The sequence below is a fragment of the Delphinus delphis genome, chromosome 9, assembly GCF_949987515.2.
Source record: "Delphinus delphis chromosome 9, mDelDel1.2, whole genome shotgun sequence".
Lineage (NCBI taxonomy): Eukaryota > Metazoa > Chordata > Mammalia > Artiodactyla > Delphinidae > Delphinus > Delphinus delphis.
The window spans coordinates 70,157,900-70,172,164 of record NC_082691.1 but is presented as its reverse complement, the minus strand read 5'-3'; the positions used below and the strand labels follow the sequence as shown (position 1 = coordinate 70,172,164).

The 14,265-nt window shown below is 38.9% G+C and overlaps 1 protein-coding gene across 2 annotated transcripts in view; it reads left to right on the top strand.

The window, feature by feature from the left end:
* DOCK4 (dedicator of cytokinesis 4) overlaps positions 1-14,265 on the top strand; it is a 482,641-nt gene that overhangs the window by 400,836 nt on the left and 67,540 nt on the right. For both annotated transcript variants that reach the window (XM_060020742.1, XM_060020741.1), the window contains exons 28-30: positions 10,083-10,158; positions 12,084-12,184; positions 12,932-12,990. In XM_060020742.1, coding sequence (XP_059876725.1) covers positions 10,083-10,158; positions 12,084-12,184; positions 12,932-12,990 — 236 coding nt within the window. The remainder of the gene's footprint in view (positions 1-10,082; positions 10,159-12,083; positions 12,185-12,931; positions 12,991-14,265) is intronic.

Below are 14,265 nucleotides of genomic sequence, written 5' to 3'. Positions count from 1 at the left end.
ATCCCCCCTCGCTGCAACTAGAGAAAGCCCACGCGCAGCAACAAAGACCCAACGTAGCCAATAAGTGCGGCGAGCCGTTTCTGACCGGCAGAATAACGAGCCGCCACACGCAAGATTCTTCTCGTATCACACTTTATTGGAGCCAGCTTGGTTGAAGAAAGATGGAAGGAAGACCCCGCAATCCTATAGCAGTCTGCTTATATAGGGATTAAGAACATGTGTCGCTCTGTGATTGGCTTTCGCCGATGGTGCGATTTGTGAGCCAGCATCGGATAGGTCGCTACTTTAAAACCTCATTAGTATACTTAGCGCAAGCGCAGTGGCCACAGGAAGGATGACTCAGCTTATTTCAGCTTCCTGCCGCGTAGCAGTTAGCTGACCGCGCCCTACATCTCCCCCTTTTTTATTTATTAGAACACCAAGCAGAATGTAGCCCGTACAAGTGTTCACCTCATGATGTGCTCACTGTTCGAGGGCAGTTTTCCGTTGGCATGTTTGAGACACCTTCCTGCGTGCAATGCCAACAAGGGCTGCAGGGTGCAAAGGCTGACTCAGAATAATGGCTGATTCCCTATAGAGGTGCAATGGCAACAAGGCCTCTCTGTGCAAGGGCAATCAGGACAATGGCTGACTCCCTATAGAGGTGCGATGGCGACAAGGCCTCTCTGTGCAAGGGCAATCAGGACAATGAATGACTCCCTATAGAGGTGCAATGGCGACAAGGCCTCTCTGTGCAAGGGCAATCATTTCAAATTATTCAGGGCGGAGAGCCAGGCTGCGGGAGAATCTCCTTCCTTAATAGCCAGAAGTGCCTGAGTGAGCAGGACCCTATCTCGATGTGCCCTGATGCGCACACGACAGACCAACCAGAGACACAGCATAATCCCAAATACACAGCAGACTCCAAAGATTCCTACCCCCACCCACTCCCCAAAGAAGGAAAAGGCAGAAGAGAGCCAAGAGGCAAAATCTCCAAAGGCAACGGGCTCCAGCCCGGCAGCACTCAGTTGCACAATTTGAATAATCCTTTGTGGAATTCCAACTAATACAAAGACTTCGATTAAGAATCATCAGGAACATCCAGCTCAGCATCTTCTCTGAAGTTTTCTTCAACAATTCTCGTCAGTCTTGATGGCACCCAGATCGGATCTTGATCCGACGGTTACCACTCCGTGTGTCGAGTTCTGAATCGGTCCTCCATGCAGGGCGCGAAGTTCCCGGGTTTCGGCACCACTTGCGGCGAGCCGTTTCTGACCGGCAGAATAACGAGCCGCCACACGCAAGATTCTTCTCGTATCACACTTTATTGGAGCCAGCTTGGTTGAAGAAAGATGGAAGGAAGACCCCGCAATCCTATAGCAGTCTGCTTATATAGGGATTAAGAACATGTGTCGCTCTGTGATTGGCTTTCGCCGATGGTGCGATTTGTGAGCCAGCATCGGATAGGTCGCTACTTTAAAACCTCATTAGTATACTTAGCGCAAGCGCAGTGGCCACAGGAAGGATGACTCAGCTTATTTCAGCTTCCTGCCGCGTAGCAGTTAGCTGACCGCGCCCTACAAATAAGTTAATTAATTAATTAAATTGAAAGAAAACCAGCAGCTGTTATTAAAAAAAAACAAGAATTTTCAGTGGCAGAAATTCAAACTGAAAGTAAATTTAACATTTTGTTCCTTTTGTACAAAGGCGGTGCTTGAGCTTCTGAAAACCATGGCAACCATGTGGCTTTTGATATGAGATGCCATCACGCTCTGCCCCACCTAAAAATCTCTACTCCATTTAGGAAGACTTTATTGTCACAGGAGTGGGTAGAAGACTTGGAAGTCTAGATTCTGTTTTTAAGTAAACATATGATGTTCAAGAGTTTCATCTATAATGTTAACCAAATAGGAACATGATTTTGTTAGAAATGAGCTCTGTGTAATGCATTTAAACAGAAGATTAGTCCCGTAGCAAACCCAAGAAAAAAGGCCATAAGCGTTTGCTGAATGCAATAACATCATTCCATTGCCACCCAAGTCAGTGCCGATAGGAATCTGGCACTACTTTTCCACTGGCGATGACGGGCTGTGGCAGATCCAACCTGATTCACAGACCAGGACCCCAGGGCCTGGTAAAGCACCTGCCAAGTTGGAACAGACCACCTGCTCTTTGCTGTTCAGTTTCCCTCTCCTCTCCTCATTTAACTGCCATTTCCCATTCAAATTATGAAAGCCTGTGGGATCTTTCTTGTGCTATAAATGATATGCAGTTCAGAGATAAGCCTTTAGCTGTTTGTGCCTTATCTGTAAAAAAATATTAACCTCAATAAATTGGTAGAAAAATAAATTTCTGAAAGATGTTAAAGATATTTTAAATGTGTTAAAGAGCACACACCAGAAGGAAAAAGTTTTTCCTTTGTTAAACTGTATAGAAGCAAGTTGCAGAAGCTAGATCTAGGTCCCTGAAGTTGACCACCATTTCCTCCATGATACTAACTTTCTTAGACAAATATTTGATAAGGGCCCCTCAAAGAGGCATTTCAACCTGAACTCCCACTTTTACTACCCACTTGTTTGCTTAATACGTGTCAAATTTATAGTAACTGGCCGAGAGGTCACCATTGCCCTACACTTGAACTCAACTGAATAGCTCATCCCGCAAAATATGTTATTTTATGTGCTGGTCCTTTCTTCCTGTGTTTTCAAGTCAGTTAAATGCCCTTAACTTTCTTCCGTCAACTGTGCTGTCCCAAATCCTGTAGCCTCTCTGCTTTATGTGAAGTCCTGCCGAAAGCTGTGACTACAGACACCTGGCGATTAGTATGGTCTTTTGTTTATTTCTACCTGAATGTCTCACATTGTGCAACGTAGTAAGTGTGTCCAGGCTAAATTTCACAAGGATAAGAAACTTGACTTCTGCCTGCTGGCAAAGCTCTATTGTGCCTGTCCACTGTAATTTCTTGGTAGGATGAGGACAACTGCTCAATCTGAGAAAGAGAACATAAGGGAGATGAAAATTAAGTACCAAAAATACAGGACACTTTGAGACAAGCTTCTCTCCACCCCCTTCCATACACATTGCAAAATACAGTACAAAAATAAAGTTACAGCTTTATACATATTTTCAAGGAGATAAATCTTGTAACGGACTTACTTACAGAGAAGAGTAAAAACTCCCAGGCCCTGCAGCTGAAATTTCAGGTCCTTATTTTGTTTATCTTGTGTGCATTTGGCTTCAAACATATACTTTTTTGTGTGTGTTTTTTCCCACCAAACACTGAATTGTTTAGCTGATTACTGCCTTCACCAGTTTAGCATTCAAATGAGATCTGTGTAGCAAATAAGTGATGTATTGAATCAAAGATTCTTAGGGAAGGTCATCCATTCATTCACTGACCTATTCATTCAGTACATATTTTCCAGTGTCTAACGTGTAAAAATAAATGTCATAGAGATAAAAAGCACAGTTCTATGAGAGGGGTTATGAAAGGAACTTTGTTCTGGACTAGGATAGGAGGAGTTTTTTTGAAGGAGTGAAACTTGAGCTGAAATCTAAAGCAGGAGTTAACAGGCAGATAGCAAAGGAAGACTGTTCTTATCAGCAGGAATAGCATATACAAAGGCCCTGTGGTCAGAGTGAAGATGGCACATTCAAGGAGCTGAAAGACTGTGTGGCAGAAATGTCAGGAGGGAAGGAACAAGTAAAAATGAGGTTGGAAGAAGACAGGGTCCAGATATTAGGGGGTAGAGAGACAAGAGAGAAACCAGGAAGGACCAGTTAGGAGCTTAATACAGCAGTCCAGGTAAGAGATGATGATGGCTTGAATAGGTGGATTGCAATGAAGGTAGTGAGAAGATCAATTCTGAAGACAGAGATGATAAGACTTGCAGATGACTGGCTGTGGGCAAGAGAGAAAAAAATTTGAAGATAGCTCTTAGAATTTTGGCCTGAACAGAAGGACAAATGATGGTGCCTTTCACTTAGTTGGAAGATGCTGAGAGAGGAGTAGCGTTAGGGGTGGGAGAGGTGAGGAATCCTGTATTGAACAGAAGTTTGAGATGCTCCTAGATATCCAAGTGGAGATGTAGGAGAAGAAGCTGGACATGCTTGTATCGAGCTCAGAGAAGAAGTCAAGGCTAGAGACATACATTTGAGGGTCATTAGCATTGGGTAGTATTTGAAGCCATCAAACTGAATGAGAGCACCCTAGAAGAAAGTATAGATTGAAAAGAGAAGACTACTTAAGGCTGGGCCCTGGAACGTGCCAACCATTCAAAGGCCAGAATGTTGAGAAGCAACCAGCAACAGAGACTGAAAAGGGGTAGCCTGTGATGAAAGATGAGAACCAGAGGGTATAATACCGTATGAGGAAAATATTTCATGAAGGAAGGAGTATCAGGAGCTGCTGGGAGGTTGGAGGATGAAGACTGACAATTATCCCTGGGATTTGGCAGTGCAGTGTAGATATTGGTGACCTTGACAAGTGCTGTTTCATGGAGTGTTGGAGATGAAAGTCTCATTAGAGTGAATTTGCGAACAGATGGGAATTGAGAAAGTGAAAGCAATAATTATCAGCTCTTTAGAAGATTTTGCTGTAAAAGGGAGCAGAGAAATGGGGCTATATCTGGAAGGAGATATGAGTACTAGGATTCATTTCTAAATATGGAATATTATGCATGTTGGTTCACTGATAGGAAGGGCACAGAAAAGAGAAATATTGATGGTGCTAAAGAAATCAGGCCCAAGTGAAGGAACGGTGTCCTTGGATGGGCAAGTAGGGATGAGAGCAAGTATTTCTCATTGTGCCTGTCTGTCAGCTTTCCTAAGGGGTGGCACCTGTCCACCATCGACTTGCACTGGAAACTAAATCAACTGTGTAAGCATGCAGTTTAGTTCATCTGACCGTTGTTTTTTGTGGTGAGACTTCTCAATGAAAGAAGCTCACCACACTCAGAGTAGCACTGATCTAGTGCACAAAAGGAAGCTTGGCCTTAGCTAGGAGCACTGATACTTTGTCCATAGTAACAGGAAGGAAGACAGAGTATGTGACACTGACCATGAAAAGTTTTATGTTAGAGTAGCTGATCTGTTGAACACCCATTGTACTATTGTTTTTTGTTGATGGTGGTGTTTTTCTATTAGGGTAATTATCTTTAAACGCTTTTACTGTCCAGGAGGAAAGATAGTGATTTTTATCAAAACTATATATTACTGAGATGAATGTACCAAAAACTTTGATAGTTATAGCAAATATTTACACAAGAATTGCCTGCACACTGCATCTCCAGGTGAGTTGTGAGGAGCTGGTAGAGAGAATGGATACATGAGGAAAGGCAAGAATACATTAAGGTTTAAGCCTAATAGGTCAGAAAAACTGAGGCTTTTGTGACATGAGTGATTTTTTGCCAATACTGCCCGGAGGAGGAGGTCAAGGAATTTTTAAAAATTCTTCCATTTCAATTCTTGTTCTTTCTTTTTACCTCACCCTCACTGCATGCTTCCTTCACCGAAAGCAAAATTACTGATCCTTTAACTTCTTCCCCATTTTGGCGGATTCTGTGCTCTCCACTTGGAGTGCCTTTCTCCATCAGCTTTACCTGTCTTAATTTCAGTCTCTTCTTCAAAATATCTATAGAAAAGTATAAAAAGTTCTACAAGCTTTACATTTTAGAATTATCTAGTACAGCAAGTAATTATCACAAAACATACATTTAAATACAGGTTTGAGGCTATAGTCATTCAACAAACACTGGGCTAGGCCCTTGGTGATGCAGTGTTTAACAAGGACAAATTCCCCAAATGTCATTGCTCTCCAAGTTCCAACCCTCGTTTGTCTTCTCTTCCATCTGTAACACCAGACCTCAGAATGAACTGTCACATGCATCAGAATCACCTGGCTGGGCCCCGGTGCGATCTCACCAAGCCGTAGGCACTGGTGAGGCCCTAAAGTCTTATGTATCCTTCAGGTGTTGCTCATGTACTGACATTTGAGGACCACTAGCTCAGATCAGTTTCCCTGATGGCTGTCCAGGATTTTTATCTGCCCTAAATGTCTTTGTGGTGATTTCTTCTGCCCTCTTAACCTGCCAGGTTGTAGGGAAATTGTCGTACTCCAAATTTAGATCTCTATAGCTTTTCAGTGCACAAACATCAGCCTTGTTGATGCCCAGTTTATCCAAAAGGTGCTTCTCTCAATCCATTTATAATTTATGGAGATGGACTTTTGCTTCAGCAGATTATCAGGTTGGAGTAGTTTTCAAAAGGACAGTTTATAGGAGATGAGGTTTCTATAGGAGGGATAACGTTGCTTAAAAAATACTTTCTAAATGCCAGGAATGAAGTGGCAAGTGGAAAACTTGAAGAAAGAGCTTTGATTTCTTTGCACCAGTTTCTCTTTTATGTATACATCTATCCTGCTGTGCCATAGATTAGGGTTGTCAAAAGTGATCCTTATGCCTGCATTTCTGTAACAGACATCAGTATTTTGACCCTTTGTAGTAAAAGATTGCAAGGGCTTTCTTAGCTGTTGAGTTGGAGCGCTGAGATTTAAAATGTTCCCATATTCAGAAACTGAGTCATGAGTAAAAGAATAAAACCAAAGGAGCCACACGGTTTTGGATAAATTAGAACAAGTAAAGAAAAATCCTTAAACACTACAGGTATCCACTACAGTGAAGGAGTAATAATGTATATATGCCTTTAGCTGGCTTGGAGACCTGTGTGCCAGGAAACTGTCTTAGTGCTGAGACATAAAAAGCTTTGGGAGCTGCCTCTGTGACTTGGGCTGAATGTTATGAGCATAAATTAAAAGCAATTGAAGTAGAGTCATTTTAAGATCTTTCTAGCCCTGAGGAGTCTTATTTTTGGAGGTTTTACCCTTCATCATATCAAACGTTAAATAGACCCACATGCCACACGCCAAAATGAAAAGCAATTTCTACAGTTTGCTTTTTAAATTATTGGCCTATGGAGTAAATCATTTAATTCCAATTACCTGTGATTTCTCAGCACTTCTGTTTACTTAGGAATTCTTGTTAAGTTATAAAAAGTAACCTCTAGTTTTTTCAATATAAAAGAAGTTGCATGACTATTAAATTAGACAATTAATGAAAATGTTGCCTTCTGTGGACATGTTATGAACCTTCTTTTAGTTTTTATTTTGCAGTTTTAGTTTTTGATTCCGTAACACTTTTTCAGGGCTCAATATTTTCCAAAGGCCCTGTGCCCTGTACCTCTTGGCCTGATTATAAAGCAGCCTTGATAAGATAAGAGGGTGAGGTGTTCAATCCAGAGCAAGGATGCAAGACCCATTAAAGAACCACAGTAGTCATCAGCCTAAAATTCTAGAAGGCAGGAGAATGTGAAGCAGTGTTGTTTGGAACGTGCTTCTGACTCAGACCTACCTCTCTAGAGCCTTGCTTTTCAAAGGGTGAATCAAAAGCATTAACATCTCCTGGAGCTTGTTAGGAAGGCAGAACCTCAGGCCCTATCCCAGGCCTGCTGAATCATAATCTGCATCTTAACTAGATTACCAGGTACCCATGAAAGTTTGTCTAACTTTTAAAAGTCTAGAGCAGTGTTTCTCAGTTTTGGGTGTACATAGACTCTTCGGGGAGCTTTACCAATCCTGACGTCCAGGTCGCACCCCAGCCTAGTTATTAAATCTCTGGGGGTGTGATCCTGACATCTGTGTTTTTAAAGCTCCCAAGTGATTCCAGTGAGCGGCCAGCTTCAGACTCACGGGTCCTTCATAAAGCCAGAGAGGCTCCATATTGTTTCCCAGCAAGCACAGTTCAAGAAGCCGTGGATTTTTTTTTTTTTTTTTTTTTTCTTTTTGCGGTACGCGGGCCTCTCACTGCTGTGGCCTCTCCCGTTGCGGAGCACAGGCTCCGGACGCGCAGGCTCAGCGGCCATGGCTCACGGGCCCAGCTGCTCCGCGGCATGTGGGATCTTCCCGGACCGCGGCACAAACCCGCGTCCGCTGCATCGGCAGGCGGACTCTCAACCACTGTGCCACCAGGGAAGCCCGAAGCCGTGGATTTTGTATATGTGTTTGGGACCCAGCATATAAATAACGAGTGAGTAATCTTTGCCATGGAATAATCTCTCTCACTTGGAAGATTGAGTTTGGTGGTTCCTTTCCGGAGCATTGGGCCCAATAACCCAAATCCCGGATATGTCATGTTTCACTAACATTAGAGGTTATTGTTTCTGAACAACAATCCAAGCTAGAGTTGTGGGCCAGAAGGTGGTTTTTGATGTAAAACTCAGGTGTGGTGGGACTGTGTGTGTTTCTCCATTGGATGTCAAAGCAGAACGTTTGTTAAGGATGCAAATTTTTCTTTTTTAAACTTAGAAGCTAACACAACATTTTTACTCAACTAGGCTCCAATATAAAATAATTTTTTTTAATTTAAATAAATAAATTTAGAAGCCCCACAATCTACTAGATGCTGGGCAAAGAGTCCCTTCCTTGCCTGATAGCATTTCATTTTCTGACAAGTAAGCTTTAGTTTCATATAGTAAGATTTGAATTAACTACTTGGGAAACTTAGCATTATTGATTTCACCAGTGTCTGGACAATTGCCACTTTACACACCTGTTACTTGCAGGTGATTTGTCTCTTTGATAGGAAATTCACTGTTGATATCTGCCATTTGAGAGGGGAGAAGAAACCACAGGACTTCTCAATCTCATAGGCTTTACTTATACTTAATTTTCGTAGGATGATTCACTGAAAGATGTAAATGACATATAAAAGGCACATGTATGTAACACAGTGCTTGCTCATGGCAGAGCAAGTGCCCATGAAAATGGTGATTTTCTTCTCTTTCCTCTTCTTACCTTGAGCTTCCACATTCAACGATCCAACTCCTTAGCCTCGCTAATCCTCCTGCCCCACAAGGAGACTATAATAGTGAGTTTTCCAGCAGATTACAATAATGAACATTTAAGTTCTTCAAAGACTATAAATATTCTTGTAATTAGTGAATGCTCTTCTAATCTATATTTTACCAGTAGGACAACCAAGGTGTGAGGTTGGTGGGGGAGCTTTGTTTTGTTTCATGTTGTTTTACCTATAGGGTCAGACAGCTATATCCTTCAGTTACAAATCCCGTAATGAGAGCTGCGGTCTCATCACATCACAAGCGCTTACTTACGCATGCGTCTTAAAAAAGGCCAAAGACATTTTAAATATCAATCATTTATACGTTGGTGCTTTGTTTTGGGTGGTTTGGGGAGTGACCTATCTTGTTTCAATATAATGCTATATCTAACATTAAATGAACCAATTGGAAATACATTCAATTTTGAATATATACTCTTGTAGCTGTAAAAAGGAGCAGATTTTGAAGAAAATGGATAACTCAAGAGTTAACCAAGAATACTCACCAAATCTTCCTTTTTTAATCTCCCTAACAAAATACATATGACTGTATATGCCACCTCTGACAGGCTTTCCCTAATTTCTCCAGCTCAGAGATGCCCCATTCTCTAAATTGCTGTAACACTCACTGTCAGTTTCACATAGCTTAGTACTGGGTTATAGACAATTTCACAGTCTGTAATGGTTTCTTTAGTGGCAATCCTGTCACCATGAGAGAAGGAATCTGACTTCCATAGCTCTTACATGCCCCCTAACACCTTAAACGGGAGAGAGCAGGAGAAGATACCTAATAAATACTCAATGTGGTCTGTCGTTTTATCCTATCCATTTCATCTTTGGGCTCCATCTCTTTTTCTGTATTTTTTAAAAGTCTGACTTTCTTCCATGTTAATAAAATATAGAATATTATAGGTTTATTAAATCATTTTTGCTTTGGAAATTTACAAATTACAAAACATGAAGATATTAATATAATTCTGAGTCATATGAATTCATAGATTTTTCTGCATATCATTTCAGTGATGGATTTCTTTTCCTTCTTTTTTTTCCTGGGCATCTGTTCTCTTTTTTATTTCAAATATGAATTATCTAGTATAGTTCCACAGGCTTACTGAAGGTTTTTTTCTGTCTTAGTTACTTTATTCTTGCCTGATAAATGATTTTCACTAACGTGATGTTTCCAACTTAAAATGTATTCTCTTTTATCACTAGCGTTATTATTACAACAGTCCTGTACCTGTCAGATGCACTTCGTAAGAACTTCTTAAACGAAAACTTTGATTATAAGGTGAGTATCCATTTAGATGACTATCCTACTTGGGCTAAAAGGTTTCACATTGTCCCTCAGGAAATTACCTCAAGTATTTTCTTTCTCTTAGTAGTAGAGAAATAAAGTTATTCTGTTTACCTCAAATTAATCTTGGGCCCTATTAGTTTCAATTATGAATAATGTTAGAAGAGTTTTTCATTATATTTTTGAACAAGTTAGGTCTATAAATATGTTTATCAACCTGGTGGAAATCACAGTGCTTAAGAGGAGAGAAAGTTCTTTATTGTTACTGTAAATTTTAATTCTTATTCTTTTTGATCCCTATGCATGCATGACAAAAAGAACTTAGAGCATAATGTTTTTAAGACATCTTTTAAAATAGAGTTTATGTGAAGAATGTATTTACAAAGTAAACCCTTTAGTTCCTTTACTTCTCCTTCTTCCCATTTTTTAGAATGAATTAGTGAAAAGAAGTAAAAAATGAAAGATTAGTAAGATTCTTTAAGACAGATCTCTATGTAAGTCTGCAGTGTAATGTGATACGCCTGGGTCTCTAAGAATTCTCGATACACCATTTTTAAAATGGGAAATGATAAATAAAAATGGGCAGTGCCTATCCTGGTTTCCCTTCTTAGTGGTGTTTTATGTTTTTTACATCTTTGTTTCTTATTCTTTTAAAAATAACCTCTTTTATATTAAACATTTAATAAAATGTCCTTATCAGGTAACTAGGAAATACAAAAAGTACAATAGAAACCAGTGAAATTTTAATGGTTCCATAATATGTCTTTATACTTTACAATAAAGTATCAAAATTTCATAATCACAGTGCTACTTTGTAATATTCAAGTTGTTTCTACTGTTTTATTCTTATAAATTACTCTTTTTATGTGTATTCTTACAAAATAAAAGTTGGCATATATTCCTAGTTATTCCTTTGGATAAATATTTGTAAGTGAAAATATTGTTAAAGACTGTACCAATTATATTTGATTGCCTATATATACGCCAACACTAGAAGAGACAATTTAGGGGGGCAATTTGATAAAGGGAACAATTTTTTTTGCTTTAGTTTACATTTCTTACTAGTTATGTTATTAATTATTCATTAGTTATTAGTTATTAACTAGTTATTAGTATTGAATAATTATTGACTAAATTCATATTTTGTAAAGAATATGTTCTTGATTTTTGTTCATTATTTTGCTTGGAGTGTTATATTCTTTTTTATTTGTGAGAGCTCTTTATGTATAAAAGATATTAACTCTTTATAATATTTCTCCTATTTATCTTTAATTTTACATGGTGTCAGTAGAAAAGTAGTTTCCTTCCATGATGTCCTCCATGTTTTTGGTTAGGTTTATTTTTGGCAATTTTATTCTGATCTCTTTCTGATGCTGTTTTTAGTATAAGAGAACGTAGAAGATTTGTCTTGGTAGGGAATTTTTATATACTCTCTGAATTTAAAGCAATTAGCATATCCAAAAGAGTGTACGTATCTTTTTTTTCAGTTCTACATGGAAAGGGGTTCCAAAAATGAAATCACACAGGAGTAAAGTAATCCAACTTATACCTCAGCCTCCTTGGAGACATGCAGACGTGTTATAAGAGAAACAAAATATCTGCCATTTAGCATGTACCAGAGAGCTCATGAAACTTGGGATACAACATTGAAGCAATACAAAAATAGATAGTATTTATTTAGTTAGTTTACTTCTTTGTTATAGAAAATTTCACACATATATAAAAGTAAAGAGTATAGTATGATGAATCTCTCGTGTACCCATACCCAGCTTCAACTATTACCAACTCATGGCCAATCTTATTGCAACTATATCCCCCATTCACTTACCACTTTTGAAGCAAATCCAAGGTATCATGTCACTTCACCTGTAAATATTTTTGTAACCCCATAGTATTTAAATATCTCATTCTCGTTTTAGATCTGGGATTCCTACTTTTACCTTGCAGTCATTTTTATAAACCAGTTGTGTCTGCAGTTAGAGATGTTTACACCTTCCAAAAAGAAAAAGGTGTTAGAAAAGTAAGTACCAGTGTATAATCGGGTAAGAATATGAGGCAAATAAAATGTGGTGCCTTTTAAAGAGTATTTTAGTTCAAGTGATTCATAAATCAGATCTCCATAACTAGAAATCATAGTGGAGAGGCATTGACCAAGAGGACAACAAGGAGTCCTTTCTGGAAATTTCACTATTTTGAACTTATTTAAACATTTTTGTCCTCAATCTTTCAGGATTCAAAATTACCATAGAAGCAAAAAATTATGAGACAAATCTGTTTTACTAAAGGATTTATATGAGGATTTGAATTAGAGGCATCAAGACGTGTACATTGTACAAAGTTCCAGTTATAAAATGAATAAGTCATGGGGATGGTGGGTACAGCATGGTGGGTACAGCATGGATACAGCATGGTGACTATAGTTAATAATACTGTATTGCATATTTGAAAGTAGCTAGGAGAGTGAATCTTGAAAGTTTTCATCAAAAGAAAAAAAATTTGTAACTAGTTATGGTGATGCATATTAACTGGACTTATTGTGGTGACCATTTTGCAATATATACAGATATTCAAATTGTTACATTATACACCTAAAACCAATATGATGTTATATCAGTTATACCTCAATGAAAAGTCACCTGCATTAAACATCTTCAATTAAAAACATATTGCCTTTTAATTCAGAAGGATAGATTGTGTCCTAAAGAGACACAGATAACTTCTTTGTTCTGGAATCTTTTTCACAGGTTTGATTTTTGTTCTATTTCAGGTATGGTGACATGCGGGTAACGATGGGTTGTGAAATTTTCAGCATGTGGCAGAACCTAGGTGAGTGATGAAAAAAGAAGCACCTCGATTTTTAGCTTATCACTGTCCTTTTAAGTGAACAAATGAAGAAGGCCAATTTACCAATGACAGCATTTGAAACCAAATGTCTAAATCAATAGAGAAATCTATAGAGACTAACTGACACTTTGGCATTGAATAAGGTTACAACTAATTCTGTAAATTGGTGTCTGTCTGAAAAATCACCTTTCTTTTGTGTGTTTCATTATTACTGAATGACAAATTTTATAATCTAACATTGTTCCAATAATACATGCTATTCTAGCAATGAGCTAACCTTTCAGAGTTTGGAATTGTAGCAGCTCAAAATTTCTAGAACTCTGAATCGAGGCTCTGAATGACAATAAATTTAGAATAAACTTTATGAAACATTGACTTGAACATCTGTACTCTTAGAAACTTAAAAACCAATGACCTATATCATGAAGAGTATAGCCAAAGGATTTTAAAGCATCTGCAGTTGCTAAGAAACAATTAGATCCAATTGTGTTAATCTGCCACAGCAGATAGGGCATATTATCTAGCAAATTGGTTGCGTAGAAAACAACAATATTTAGAAGATAAACTGTTTCAAAATCTCACTGACATAGGGTTTCTTTATTGAAAGTCATAACGTATTTAATTTGGTATGTTAACTATGCAAGTTTATAGTATTCATTTGCTGTTACTGCGTTGTAGTTCCTCCTTGTGATTTATTAAAGTGATGGACCTATTTGAATTGAATATATAATGACCTGAAAGTATTATATCTTTCCTCTTGGGCTCATCCAAGCACAACTTGGAGATGGCAGGATTTGTTTTCTGTAAGTGAAAATAGAACCATTATCATTTTACTTCAATTCATGTTACAGAGTGATTTTTGACCAGGATATCCCTCAAATGTACAATATATACAAGGCAATTTGAGGAAGCCTTGTTATATATAACTGAGCCCAGTGTTCAATGCTTGCTGATAATTTCAGGGAAAAAAAAGCAAGTTAGCATCTTTGAAAGTAACCTCCGACTGTCTAAAACCAGCCAGAAGAAGCCTAGGAGGTATCTTTAGATTCAGCTCAAAAATAACATCAGGGCTTCCCTGGTGGTGCAGTGGTTGAGAGTCCGCCTGCCGATGCAGGGGACGCGGGTTCGTGCCCTGGTCAGGGAGGATCCCACACGCCGCGGAGCGGCTGGGCCCGTGAGCCATGGCCGCTGAGCCTGCGCGTCCAGAGCCTGTGCTCCGCAACAGGAGAGGCCGCAACAGTGAAAGGCCCGCGTACC